The sequence below is a fragment of the Triplophysa rosa genome, linkage group LG14 (genome assembly GCF_024868665.1).
Source record: "Triplophysa rosa linkage group LG14, Trosa_1v2, whole genome shotgun sequence".
Taxonomy (NCBI): domain Eukaryota; kingdom Metazoa; phylum Chordata; class Actinopteri; order Cypriniformes; family Nemacheilidae; genus Triplophysa; species Triplophysa rosa.
Genome location: NC_079903.1, coordinates 16,043,740 through 16,059,494, shown reverse-complemented (window position 1 = coordinate 16,059,494; position 15,755 = coordinate 16,043,740). Strand labels below are relative to the sequence as shown.

General features: G+C 40.5%; 1 protein-coding gene across 2 annotated transcripts in view; it reads right to left on the bottom strand.

Annotated features, from left to right (window-relative positions):
* The window catches only part of nova2 (NOVA alternative splicing regulator 2), a 43,186-nt gene that overhangs the window by 13,761 nt on the left and 13,670 nt on the right, over positions 1-15,755 (bottom strand). For both annotated transcript variants that reach the window (XM_057350410.1, XM_057350411.1), the window contains one exon: positions 3,421-3,587. In XM_057350410.1, coding sequence (XP_057206393.1) covers positions 3,421-3,587 — 167 coding nt within the window. The remainder of the gene's footprint in view (positions 1-3,420; positions 3,588-15,755) is intronic.

Here is a 15,755-nt window from a genome sequence, read left to right as displayed (position 1 = left end):
CACAACACAAACTGCATCTGTCCTTTCTCCCGAAAGAGATTAAAGCTTGGCATTAAAACATGTACTTCCTTGTCCAACAACCAATGTGGTGTAAGCCTCGTCACCATTGGCTCCTCTGGAAATGAGATCGATACTCCGTAGAGAGACAGTGACCTTTTTCTGGCCGGCTGATGGATTTGAAGGTTAAAAAAGGCATAAAATATTTTAGCCAATCGCCATCCCTCCTGGGAGCGGTGAGGGGAGGGCAGGGGGCTATTGAGGGAGTTTTTTCCCAATTTCAGACGTTATAGCAATTTTCCTGATGTCGCTTTTAATTTAGAAGACGAGCAGGGAACACACAGCAGTGTTTCGCTTGGCTGTTTTTGTGTGCGTGTGTGTAGTGCTCCAGTGAGAACTTTTATTAGATTCACGATGCAGGATAATTAAATAGGCTGGGTTTGGTGGTGTCGTGAAGGGAAAGGTTGGTTTGAAACAGCGCAGCCACTTAAGGCAATCTCACTCATCAATATAATAGAAGTGATGCTGTGGGTTATTACAGGAAAGACCAGCGATGCATAGAGAAAATCATGCTGTTCTCTTTGATGCTGAAGAATAGAGATTAGAGGGAAATTGTTCCACTTTTTAAAGTCATAAGCAAGGCATGGGGAGCCGTTTATCATGTTGCAGTTATTAATCTACACTTATAAAAAAGATGCTACACAATGCCATAGAACCATTTTTGGATCAACGAATCCATACCTTTAACCATCTAAACAAAAAGGTTCTTTAGACTATAAAAAGTAAAAAAGGAATAACCTTTATGTTCTCAATGGCATCACTGTAAAGAACCTTTTGTGGCACCTTTTTTAAAGAGTGTAAATAATCATAAACGTTTAAGTGAAAGTTCACCCAAAAATGAAAATTCTGTCATCATTTACTTATGCTCTTGTCATTTCAAATCTGTACGAATTTTGGAGAATGTTGATAACTGGCACCCATTCACTTACATTGGTTTTGTGTCCGTACAATAAAAGTCAATGGGTGCCGGCACGGTTACCAACTTTCTTCAAAATATCTTCTTTGTGTTTAGCGGAAGAAAATCATACAGGTGTGAAATGACAAGAGGGTGAGTAAATGATTACAGAATTTTTATTTTGGGGTGAACTACCCCTTTATCAGTGGTTTAATATTTTCCTATAGAAGGTTTAACCAGCAACAGCATAAACAAACGTTATGTGGCCCAAACTTAACTTCCGGTAGGAATCGATCACTATTGAGTAGTTTTAATTTCATTTCATACAATCAAATATTAATATGAATATAAATTAAATATAAAATAAATTGTTATATTATAACTAAACACAGACCGGAAGTTAACGTCGGGCCAGGAGCGTGCGTCCAATGAAACCATCTATAAATAACACAAAGTAACTTAATTGAATTAATTGTAATTTTGAATGAAAGCTGTCTTGAATCTTTATTCCCAGTGCAACATGCCACACTATAGATTTTCAGTTAAATAAATTACATTACAATTGTTATTCAATGAAGTGCTTTGTTTGCTCACATACAACTGCATCCCCTCAGTGACAAAAACGCAAACAGACAGTGTATTCCTGTGCATGCCTATAGACAAAATAAGAGACTCCTGCCTTTCTGTGTGGATGGGGAAAAAACAGGATATGGGAATGCAGGCAGTGCTGCGCAGAGGAAAAGATCAGAGGAAACTCGTGCTGACTAAAGGAAGCCACGGCAGGCTGGCACTTAAAAATTCAGGTACGGTTAAACACTGTCTGAAACAATGAGCCATACAGATGATCAGCTTTCCTGTGTTGTGTTGTGGGTGGGCGTGGAGGAGCAGATCTTGGATTAAGTTAGGCGTTAGCCATGCTCCCGCTCTGAGTTACAGGCTCAGCGGTTGTTATACCCGAGATCGGCAGCTGCTGCGTAATATTACTCAAAATTACTCTCTGCCTGTTCCCTGATGTGTACTGCAATGAGATACATGGCACAACAGCTGCACATGTGGTGAAATCTATAAGGCGAAATCATACGACCACACCATGTTGGATTGTAATGAATATATGTTTCGATTTTGCATTATTAATTGTATATCACTATAAAAAAAAACATATTTTTCCTCCACTCCAAGTCTTTCCGCATCACCGTACACAATATTGATCGCCAAACTGCAGCAGAATGCAGAAAGCACTCGCGGTGGTGTTGTTCCAGCAGGGACAATAGTGTAGACTGAAGTGAGATGTGTTGCGGCACTAATAAGCTCCATAATTACATGCATAGATAATTAGGTCGGCGACTCCGCAGGGGTGAACGTCTTGGACTTATGTTCCAGGAATTCAGGTTACGGCCCTGTCTTCACAGAGACTGCTCAATAAGCACACAGAGGACATTTTCTTAATGGACAAGCTTAACTAAAAATGAAAGCACCTGAATAGGCAGCATGTTGTACATTATTCATGAATACAGCCTGCTCTCTCTTTGTCCTCAGGGCGGTTTAATTAAGTATAGAATAAACAAAGGAAAAGAATCACTGCTGTGGATGACAACAATGCAGGGGCCTGGCAGATCAATGGACCATAACAATGGAGTGACCGGTGGCGATAATCTCTTAAATAGATAGCCGGTACGCAATCAATGGCTTGTCTAATTGAAACGCACTCAGAATCAGAGAGTTTGTTTGCTGTTAACGTAAATGCCATATCAACTGTGACCTGTTCGACTGAGTTAACTGTGTTTATTAAAAAGGATGATACCATTAAAGTATCTCTGCCAACAGTTTAATTCGTCTCGTGACTTTAGTCCTAAGTATTTGTGATGGGGCTGGGCTTCGACTTTAAAGGGATAGTTCACCCAGAAATGAAAATTCTGTCATTTACTCACCCTATTGTCATTTCAAACCTGTGTGACTTTTTTCTGCAGAACACAAAAGAAGATATTTTGAAGAATGTTAGTACCCGAACATCGGTGGGACCCATTGACTACCATTGGTTTTGTGTCCATACAATAAAACTGGATAGGGTCTCTCAATGTTTGTTACCAACAATCTTCAAGATATCTTCTATGTTCTGCAGAAGAAAGAAAGTCGTACAGGTTTGAAACGACAAGAGGGGTAGTAAATGATGACAGAATGTTCCTTTGTGGGTAAACTATCCCTTTAAGGAAACAAATACTGCTAAAATGTATAGTGTGAATGCATTGAATGTCACTTCACAGTGATAAAAGCATCTCCCAAATGTACTACATGAGTATTAGATCAAAATGAGGCAGTACTGATACCAAACTTCACCCTCAAAGTAAACAAGTCAGATATGAACAGAAAGGTTTCACATTCTCTTTCATGTATTCCAATACAAGGATGGAGAGGGAACAGGAAAGGGATGAAACAGGAAATAAGGCTTGGCAGGGGAAGTGAGGCCTCACCTGTTTGACACGGTCGGGGTTGACGGTGGTCTGTGGTTGAAGTATGCTGACCGGCTCTGTTTTTTGAGCGCTCTGCGGCATCTCCCGTACTTTCTCCGCGATGAAGTCATGGACGCTGTTGAGTGCCTCTACGGTGCCCTGAATCAAGCAAACACGCTCTGTTGTTCCTAAAGGAGTGAAACGGAGAGAATCTCAGTTAACACCTGTTTTATAATGTAGTCTGAAGCACACTGCAAAACACAGAATTGCACAGAAAAGCTAGAGGACGGCACATTTTGGAGTATGGAGTAAATTTTCTGTGTTATGCAATAAAAGAGGTTTCCGAAAAAATACTCCCACTGAAAAAGACCACACTGTAAAGAAGTAAATATGTGCCGTTGATACCTTAAAGCAACCCTTAAAATTTACTTTTGTTAGTAACCTAGTAAAGTCAGGTTGATTTATTCATAATTCTTACATTCATTGACTTAAAGGGATAGATCATGCAAAAATAAAAATTCTGTCATCATTTACTTACTCTCTTATCATTTCAAACCTGTATGATTTTTCTGGTTGGTACCCATTTACCTCTATTGTACAGTATGAACACAAAACCAATGCAAGTCAATGGGTACCGCTGTTTTTTGGTTCCCAACATTCTTAAAAATATCATCTTTTGTGTTCTGCAGATGAAACTCAGTCATACAGGTTTGAAATGACAAGAGTGTGTGTAAATGATGATGTTCATTTTTGGGTTGGGTGAACTATGCCTTTAATGTAAAATCAGTTATATTAGATGCAACTGTTTTTAAGCTTCCAGACAACAATAACACAAGCCTGGAGGATAAAAGCATAACAGCAGCTTGTCTTGTTTTCTAAAAGCATACACAAACCTTCAGTAACCCAAGAGTGTTTTACCACTTCTAGCGTAAGCGCTGCAGGTTGTACAAGTTCTCACGACTGATGGTGTCTAGAACTAAACAAGGTAATGGAATGCTTTCGTCTTGCATACAAGCAACATAAAATATCATCAGCTGACACCAGTAGGAATCTCTCATAACAGAGGGCTTATTTTCTCTTTTTACTCAACTGAGTCAAACAAGACTACAGAGCATTGTCTGTATGACAGCACATACAAAGCTTATAACTATCGTATGCGCTAACAAAGAGTGAATCCATCAATCATTTGGCAATCAATCACATTATACCAAAGGCTACAGACATTGTGTTGGAAGACAAACAACCGGCATTAGAGCATCTGGCCATGTAAATACCATGATCTACATGCGGACTGAAGGTATGGGAGCAGCTGCAATAACAGTCGCCTGGCAATGCTACTATTTTCGTCAGTCTATTCACAGAAAGTCTTTCATTAGACGCCGAGAAGGCTCCACTTTCAATTAATTCTGATACAATATTGGCGATTGGCTACAATTACGCCGTCTCTCCTACAGTATATAAAAAGGTTTCAGCCACACACACAATTGCCATTGTTTCAATACGGGCTCAAAAGGAATTAAATGACTGCCGGGCTCTGATTGGTTACTAATCCTTCTATGCTATAACATCTCGCATGAAAGGAGGCTTCTGGGACATGTGTCCTACAGAAACCACAAAAAAATCACATCACACCACAGTGTGGCAGTCAAACGTGGCCATTCACATTCTGGAGTAAAAACAAAATCCGCTTGAACTAGATGGGGGCGAAAAAACACTAAACTGATCCGAAGCCAGGATCTCTAGGCTCCCGAGAGGGTGGGAAGCGAATCGGGCCTTATCGCTACGGCGCAGTAGTGCTTTCCGGTTTCCTCTAACCTTCTATTGTTTACAAGCATGAAAATAATTGGCTTCGGCCCCAGACAGCTATATGAAGGTCTGTTAATACGGTCAGATCGAAGAATCTCAGAATCATGGATGGTCTCTTTCAAAAAAAAAAGAAAAAAGATGAGCTCCCCACAGCTGGCGGCCCAACAGTAATCTGTGACGGACCAATCAGACGGTAGATTAGAGCAGAGATCACCATTGATTTGTTAGAGAGATGGGGTTTATAGAAACACCGGTCATACAAATGGCAAAGATGATGTATGCTGCAACAAAACTGAAACTTAACTTAATTATACCTAAATAACTGTAACTTTTAAAACAATAACCATTAACTCAACAATGGTATTTAGTATGTGAACAGACAGAGTTGATATGTTGAGTGCCTGTTGAAAGGGGTCCTGTAGAGGCTGTGATCTCTGTTGTGAGATAGTCAGCAGGAGATGGGGAGGGGGACAAAAAGAGGTCACTCAGGGTCTTCTTTCTTCCTCTGTGCAACATTCTGACACATGTTTAAGTTTCTGTCCATAGGGGAGAATCTCATTGAGAGTGATGGGAAGTTTTCTTTACCACCCTCCAAACACATACGTAACCCCCCCCCCACACACACATGCACACATACATACATCAACATTTAGAAAGAAAGGGAAAACCCCGCTCTTCGGCTGACTGTCTCCTCGTGAAGTGAGCGATATTATATATATATATCACAATATTTATACTATAATAATAATAATAGCCTTTTGTACTGTTTCTTAAAAAATTCAAGGGAAAGTTCACCCCAAAATGAAAAACCTGTATGACTTTCTTCTGCAGAAGGCGAAGATATTTTTAAAAACATTGGTAACCAAACAACACTGGCCCCCATTGACTTCCATTGTATGATTGGACACAAAAACACGGAGACGTTTTTCTAAATGTTTTTGGGATAAACTGTCCCTTTAAGAACGTCATATTTAAACATTATGAATCTACTTATCTATACTTTTGAATGTATCCTTTATGCTAAACAACTAAAGCTATTAGGCAGTGTGGAGGTGTTTTATATAGTTGGCTGGGGAATGCCGCCTTGGCTCTGTTCACTGTTGTACTAAATAGTTTTTGTACAGTTATAAAGTAGATGAGTCATACATTCCTTAATCTTGTTGCTATATGAAGCCCCACTTTGGTGATTTAGCTATTACGAACACATTGTTATTGTTATCACTGGGGAACTGTATTTTATCTTTACACGTTATTTTGAATTATTGTTCCGTGCCAACGCTAGTGTACAAAATAAGCATGCATGACACACAAACGTGTTTCCTAAACCAGATGCTCAGGGCTTGTACTGTGGGGGGAAACTGCTGAGTCATGTAGATCACAAATGATGATCACAAGTCCCACGAGACCAAAGCGTAGCGATGGATTGATGCATTGATTGACAGGACTCTTAACCTATAGAAATGATCACAGCAAACTCAATAACCAATTAAACAGCTGCACGCCCCATAACAAAAGAAACCAATGTGTCATGATGGGATACATGGAGAATCTCTTAAAAAACGAAACATGCTTCCCCAAAAAATGTACTCTACATTGTATCCAATCTGACCAGTTTGTTAGTTTCCTGCTGCCTCTATCCCCTATCTAATAGCCCCCAAATTCTCTAAAATGTACAGACCCTGCCCGTACACGAGGTTACAGATGTTTCCTGGCTTTAGTGTTGAGAGAAAGAGAAAAAAGGACGAGAGACCTAAACAGAGAAAGAGAGAGAGAGAGAGGGGAAGAATGAGTTGGGGGTGGAATAAAAAAACAGCCATCTCCCTTCCACGGTGACTCGTATTTTCCTGTCCACCCATCAAAGGACTTTTGATTGCCGTCTCCACATAGATGAGTCCCACAGGAGCGCACGGGTCATTCTTTCGACATGGCGATGAAGTGTGGACTGGGGGACAGGGAAATGAAAGCAGGGGACACCTGGGTCCTATTGGAGTCCGTGCGCTTCATTATGTTGTGTATACATGAACGTTTGGGAGGGGGCCAGTTTAGGCGCATGACATAAGACATCACCACAGCAACTGACGGACACTGAAAATATTATGGGGCAGCTGCCGATGATGTCATGTGTTTTTTATTTTAAAACAGAAAGGCAACGGAGGGGTGTTGCGTGTGCTTATGTAATGACGAACAGTGAAGTGGAAGGGGGACGATAGGGAAAGAAATTTGGACACCGTTTCTACTGAAGTCCGAAACTGTATTTTATAGTCTTGTACAGTGATTCCCAACCAAGTGTTATCTGGGGGACACCCTCAGTATTTATTTTTTTAAGTGACTGATAATAATAATGATAATGCTAAATGACATGATATACAGAAAACGATTCCGAAAACGTTGAGAAACAGTGATCTAGTGTGGATGAATATTCAAATTCCAAACCTGAAGTAACCCATGTAAGCAGCCACTATAGGGCAGATGCCATATAAAGCATTTGAGTAATTTCACTTTTTTAAAGAGGGTAACAATCTCAGCTTTGCTCTCACAGTACAAGCTTTTGAAAACCGCAGTGTAAAGGAATAGAAGATCTCCAAAGAATAACAAAAGGATCTGGAAGAAAGAGTGAATTCCTCTTCAGTGATGTCATTCCTATTGAGAAGTGCTGGGTTTGACCACCCCTTTTCCTCAGTTCGACCTCAGCCGCCCTCATCCCCCCACATCTATCGTGACACTGCCATGGTTACGGGGCCCATGCCGTGCAAACAGCTGAAGGGATGCCTGGACTGGGAAGCCGTCCTCATCTTTTCCCTCATGTTCTCTCTCACCCTCTCAAGACCTTCCTGTGCACCCCTCGAAGACCTCACAGAGGGACAAAAAGAGAGCGAGAGACACAAACAGGCAGTGAGAGTGAACGAGAGAGAGAGTGAGAAAAGAGATTCTTTATTCTGTATATCCAACCCACCGAGAAGGGGGTTTGACATTACTCAGAGAGAAACCAAACTCTTCAGAAAGATGAAGAATAAGAGGTAAGAGGGGCTTTTAACTTGCCTGCCAGGTGCATAACACTGTTTCAAAGGCTCTTGGGAGCTGTGTTTGCAGAAACACTTTCTCTGGTTTGGCTTAAAGGGGTAGTTCACAAAAATGTAAAGTTTTATCATAATTTACTCTCCATTGCAGCTGTCTAAATACATGTGACATTCTTCCAAATAAATCAAAAGAAGTTCAGCAAAATGTCTGAAAACTGCAAAATAATTAATTAATGTGTTTTGCATAAATTTTCTATGTTTGCATTTTACAGCATTACACATCGATCTTAAACTAAAGATAGGGTCTTTGGGCTTGTGACTGACTTTGATGAGGAAATGACTCATGAGGCAGCCGAGACCAACTCAACGGGTGTGCTGTGCAGATTTCAGAAGAGGGAACTGCATTTGCGAATCTCAAGAGACAGAAGAAAGAAACAGGACCTCGGCGCCAAAACGGGACATTTCAAAGACACTTTCAAAGTTTGTAATACTAAATTCACATTTCTTAAACCTAAGCTCTCCAGATCACTACCAGCCATTCTGTTATTTACACTCGTAAATCTGCAACATGCAATACTGTTAGTCAAGCGAGAATGTGGTGATATTCCTGGAGAATTCTCTTCAAGTGAATTCAAATCCACAGACAGAAACCACAACACGGTAGCCTAACCAGCACATCACATAACACTTGGCGTTTGCATTACGATGACTGAGTTATGTCTTTGAATAAAGATTTACCTTTTGATATTTTTATTGGAAGTCTTACAGTCTGTGATTTATGACTGCTGTCGTTTAAATATACCAGTCGCCTTTGCCTTGCAGAGGAACGGAGAGAAGGTGTAAAATCCATACATGCTTTAGCGTTTGCTCCTTGTTAGAGTCGGCCATGCTTTACAGCCAATGAATTTACTGCTGAAATGATTTCGAGTGTTGCACAGACTACAACTGCAGTCTGAGCTTTTAGACACTTCAACCTGTCATACAGAATGCACCCCAACACAATGCCTGCCCCACGTGTCTACATATACTGCAGTACCCTCATGTTCAGAATTGTGTACACCAACTCACAACCTCACTTGCACCTTCTCAATTCCTCATGTATTAATTCTCTTTAAAACATGCTTGCATTATGCTACAAGGGCAGAACCTCTATGGCACACACACTTGTGTACCGCCTCATAGTGTGTTTGCAATCTCCAAAGGGCTTGTGTGGTAACCGGAGCTGGTGTGAATTCCAGGCTCGCACAAATTATTCTAACAGTGAATGATGGTCATCTACATTAGGCTATGGAGAATTGGGGGAATAACCTATTGGCCATGCGTCTATTGGTGACACGGTGTGTAGTTCAGACAACCCAATTAAGATCCTTCTCCACCTCACACTTTCCTTTGTATTCCTTTTTATAGTATAAATAATGCAACAGAAAGATGCAGAGAGGAGAAAGTTGAAAGAGAAGTTGTGTTAAGATTTCTCCGTCCTCAGCATTTTCAGTCTGCCTCTTAACAAGGGTGAAACTTTAAGGCCGCTTGGTAGATGTCTGTGAACCCGGGGGAAACTATTAGCTTAGCTTGAGAGACCTTATTGAGATGTTTTATTTCATCAAAGTTTTTTCTAGATGGGATATTTTTGCATAATGTTTTGCATATTTCTATTTAAAAACATTTTCTGTTCTAAAATGTTTTCTGTAAAGCTGCTTTGCAACAATGCACACCGGGAAAATAACTATAGCTTAATAAATTGAATATAAGGTACAGAATTGTTGAGCCCCTGCAAAGCGTAATGACTTTAATAGCATAACGCATAATAGCATAACAAACCAAAACTACGACCTTAAGAATTTTCTCCAATCTAAATACTTTTCCCGTTCACATACTCCCTGTCCTCAACTCGTTGAGAGCATCTCCCTAAGGAGGTATTGGGTTCCACACAAGTGCTCGGACCCCAACACACCTGTCTTTGCTTGCCTGCTGTCCGTCAAAGATGTCTAAACACTACCCGTCTGAAAGATAGGGAGATTGTGTCAGCTGGCACAGCTGCCCCGAACAACCTACAGGACCATCCAAACCTGCTCCCGCTTTCCCCAACGCCCCATCATTTCCAGGCACTGCTAAAATTGCTACGAGTCGTCTCCAGCCCAGGCCTCCTCCTCTTCCTCCTCTGGCCGGTGAGTCATCTGCTCTGAGCTGGCTGAGGCGTCCAGGCCTAGGGATCCAGGGCCAGCTCTTTGCTCTGGTTCTTTATCACAATCTTCCAGATTCTCGTAACCCCGAGCCAAGTTTCAATCTTCAGCCCACTCCTTATCGCTTCTTTCACTTCCCCCCCACTTTTCGGGGACCACCGGAAAGTTTCTTTTTTGGGCACGGCACATTTTTATTGCTCGTCCCATGTGGCTGCTGTTGTTTTCGCTTTTCTAGTTTTCATAATGTGTATTAATCTGCTCAGAGTTTACTCGACAGATGACCTTATCCATGGAAACGAGAGAATGCCTGCCGTTTTACATCATGCACGCAATCTGTTCCCCATTTCGTACAGCTGGAATTTGAGTGAGGCAATGGGGTTGAGGAGCCAAGCAAGGCCGAAGAACTCAACCTGAAAATGAGACACCCCCAATGCCTTTTAAGGCTCTCAACACCAGAAGAACATACTGTCAGACTGTATGTGTGTGTGTGTGTGTGTGTGTGTGTGTGTGTGTGTGTGTGTGTGTGTGTGTGTGTTTGAAATGAACATACACTGTGTACAAATACCCACAAGGGAACCGATTTTGCGTGTGCACACAGATGTGCGAAGTCTGCAGACACAGGCATTTGTGTGTAATATACATCTGGCTGTTCTAGAACTGTGCTCATGCCATCTCACTCACCCTTTGGCTATTGTGACGGCAATTGTGAGGTACAGTATATAGACACAAAGTAGTGAGGTATATAGACACAATTAGGGTCCAACTCCAAGCCACTTTCGGCCGCTTAAAGTAAACATCTCATGTCTAAAAAGTCGCAATCAGCACCGTCTCTCATTCAACACCGTCAGCCAAAATGCATACGTAACCGTAGCTATTATCCAGGTCTGCTGAAGGAGTTACCAAACGGAATAAAAAAGAACAGAGAAGCATCTATGCGCTTCAGGGGTGTGGGTGTCTTCACAATCGACTTGGCTTTTGTCCTCCTTCCTAAAATTTGGCATTGGCCAGACAGAGTAAAGTACTAACATTTTACCACAAAGCAGCTTCTGAAACACTGCCCGTTCTGACTGCACCTGCCCTGCGTGGGTGAGGGAGATGAAACATTGGACCCGAAAGTTGAAAGCACTGATTGTGAAGTCTTCAGCGCACGTGTTGCCCACTTATCTCTCCATCCGCATCGGACTTTAGTATGAAGACTGAGGGGTTAGTAATGAAATTAAGGCAGGAATTAAATCAGGAGAAAGGTTTCATTCAGTTCAACACACATTTCCTTGCTCTTTTTTTTGGTGAAGCCCAAATTGCATAACAGCTAAATGTTTGGGGAACATTTGGACTTGCCGAAAGCTGAGAAGCAAATAGCAATTAGCAATCAGCAAAATAGCAATTATCAATGTCTTCTGTGTCTGCGGTCGAAGGTTTCATGTGACTGAGAAGGGAGACCATAATCCTTATTTCCAATCCAAAAATACCAAATGATCTAAAGAATTTAGTCCTAAAACTCCAATGTTCCACATTTTTAATCCTTACAAAAGATATTGCGGCAGTAGAATGGTACAGTTATGGAATCAAATGATAATAAAATGGTTATTTTATATATCACCGTACTAAATGATATATCATATTTACATACAATAATATCACACTGTTCAAGATTCGTATTAAGCAAATGTTTGTTTGCTACTAATGATATGACATGATTTATAATATACAGCTGTACAGTAAAACTGTATCTTCGGGAGCAACGTGTACCAAAGAAACAATTGGTGAAGGTCAACGGGCCACACCCCTCCCCCTGTACTCACTCAACATAATTCTAGAAGGCCATGGTCACATAACTGGCTCTGGAGGTCCCCTATCCTGACCTGAAAAGCAACTGTTCTGCCCGGCTCAACAGCACACAGCTCCACCATCACCAGAGTCCAATTCCAACGACAGATTATCAAACAAACATTATAATAATTCTGGATATATCTACTGGGAAAGTATCAAATAACCATCCCGCGTTTGAATATTCGTACATGCAAATTCCCAAATGTAAACCCACAGCCGATGCATAGACACATGCTACTCCTACGTGGCTAGAAGGGTCACAGATAATTAGCTGCGGACGATCTGTTGCAATTAATATCAGCCTACAGCCGGAGTGTTGAAGGGAACGTTTCGACAGCTGACGGCTTTGTAGACTAAAAGAGAAATGAATCACGAGAGTCTAGTGGGCTCAAGGTGGCGTACCGGCCAGCGTGCGAGAGGCAAAGGGGTTTCGGGGGTCATTCAGTGGGGATTATGGGAGGCAAATGGGAGGAGCTGGAGGCAGCTGTGGAACCCGGTGCCTTTAGAGGCTCTGTTGAAGCTCAGAGGGGGAGCTTTGTCCCCTCTGCAAGGAGGCTGGATCCTCTCCAAAAAGAAACCCACCGCCAACATTGAATACTCTTCTTTGTCATCTTTCACCACCTTCCGTCTTAGAGGAAAGGTGCCCCCCGTTCGACACAATGCAGCTCTCCATTGTCCAATCTTATGTAAGGGGCTTTTCTTATTTAAGCTCCAAATGTCTCAGTGCAAATGCTAAATTGGCCCAATACACAGGCATTAAATAATTTTGCACTTATAACCTCATTATGCAATGGGAGGGATCACCAAAGCAACCCCACAAGCCAGGTGTCATTACGGTGAGTTGTAAAGCATTGGTGTCCTGGGATTGTTTTGGCTTCATTGCTGCATAATTATTCAATATTTAAAACAATAAGATTTATATTTTTATATTCTTCTATTTTCATAATGATTTTCTATACGTTTTTATTTATTCATACATACATTTTTTAAATATAATATAATAATATAAAATTCCATTTAATAATATATTTAATATTACATTTCTTGCTAAATTATCTTCTTTTATCGAACTTTTTATTTTATAATAAATTTGATTATATTTTATGATAGTCTTTAAACACCTAAATTTACACACACACACACACACACACACACTCATATATGTACATATGAAGAGTTTGGTTCCAAAATGAGATAACTCCGTTTTTCAAATATTTTAAAAATCATGTTTTTTTATTATGTTATCATGTTTTTATTGTGTTTCATTGTGTTAGTATAATAGTATTTTTGTAGTTATTATGCCTTAAATAAAAACAAACCAACTGCAGTTTGATTGATATTAATTGGAATGCACAATAAAAAAAACTTGATTTTTAATTTTTTTTTTAAACGGAGTCATCTCATTTTGGAACCAAACTCTTCATGTATATATATATTTCTCTTTTTGCTACAGTTTTGCTTGCGCTCTGTTTTAACAAACAGAAAGAGAACCAGGACATCTGCTGATTTTTCCCCTCCGCGGGAACTTCAAAATGGAGGCATAGCTGCTGCTTTGTGATTGGCTGTTGCTCCTCTACGTGACCTGACTGCAAGAGTATACATCCTCACTGCGGCTAACTCTACCTCTCAGACCACGCATCTGTATCACCCTGAGCCTAGAGGCAGATGTCAACAACGAGGCGAGAGACATCTTTGTCGCCCATCTACCTGTCTGGTGGATCTGCGGCAACAGAGACCTCTATAATGATGGTGGAGGAGGGAAACCTCTTGCTTCTGGAGCCGTCACTTTAATTTCCATCTCTGGGGCAACCGAGTATAGAGGACTAACAAAGCATGCTTTGTCTCAAAGGGGGGAGTGAGAAACTGTAGGGAGGAAGGCGTGTCTTTGAGAAAAGGGGAGGGGGTGCATCACCCCAACCAGCTTTGCACCAAACCCCAGGAGAGATGCCACCTTTGTGGGACAGATCCTGCTCACCTTGCGACTACTGCGAAGTACAGAAATAGGACGCTGAAGTCGCACCACACACTACAGACAAGGTTAGCAAATCTAACACCATTTCACCCCCCAAATTAACAAAACAAACATGTGAGATTGATAGCAAATCTGTGCTGATACAAAATCGCTTTTTGAAATGAAACACATTATTCATTTAGCAGATGCTTAGCACAAGCTCCTACTGCCATAACTACGTAAACATCAGTACAAATGAATAAAATCTGTCAAACTCTGAATTGCTGAGCTTAGTCTGAACAGCGTGGAGGGGGTGGGGTTTATTGATGAGCTCATCATAAGATGTGCAGCAGATGACAGTGAGCGCAGTGAGAGATGAGAATAGCTGTCTCCCACTGACACATTCATCATCTCTACCCCACTGATAGACACAGACAAAAGCACAGAGACAGGCTCACTTATGTAACATATCAGCAATCTCTCTCTGCATCATGGACAACATCATTTGAAAAGCACTAGAATTCTAAATTTATAGCATTGGCACTAGAGATCAAGTCAAAAGTTGTTGCTGATGTTTAGAAAGCTGAGTGTATGAATCTTAATCTTATATACTGATGTTATAGGTATAGATACACTATAGGTCAAAAGTTTAGGGTCACTTGAGTGAAATGTTAGTGGGTAGACCAAAATATAATTGTGCCATCATAATTATAAAATAAAACAAAAAAAATGATATGGATAACTTTTGGACCGAATAATAAAGAGAAAGCATCCAATAAGAGCCCAGTAAAAATGGGAACTCAAAAATCTGGTTGAAATAAGGCTAAGATAAACTTGCTAAAATGCATGTTTTGGAATTTTTTATTCGCAAATTTACAATTATTTTAAAATACTAAAGAATGAGCAGGTGATCCACAACTGTGATTACTGTACATTTACAACTTATTGAGGCCAAAAAATCCATAATATCTTCACTTCAATAAAACCAGTTAAAGGGACAGTTCACTAAAAATGATTCTGTCATTATTAAAAGTATGTCTAGCCAGTATTATTTTGAGTTACCAGTAGAACCATTACTTGGCTAAACCCATTCAAAAAATTGTTTATTTCATAAAATGTATATACAATCAAACTGAACAAATTCCATAATCCAAATTCCATAATCCATTAATTATACAATAAAATATGAATATTAATTCATATGAATAAAAATTAAATAAAGTATACATAGTTATATTTTTAGCTACTAGCCAGACCGATGAACAAACACAGACCGGAAGTTAACTTCGGACCAGGCGCGTGCGTCTATATGACTCTTACTTCCGTGGAACACAAAAGATGAGATTTTAAGAAATGTCTCAGTGGTTCTGTGTCCATAGAAAGGAAGCCAATAGGGGGCCAATGTTGTTTGGTTAAAACATTCTTCAAAACATATTTTGTGTTCGGCAGAAGAAAGTCAGACTGAATTTGGATTTGCAAGGTGCACTCACTTTCACTGTTCACCATTTTCTTCCACTCTTGTTTTCGTCTTCTTCCACACCCACACACACCCACGCACACACACACACACAC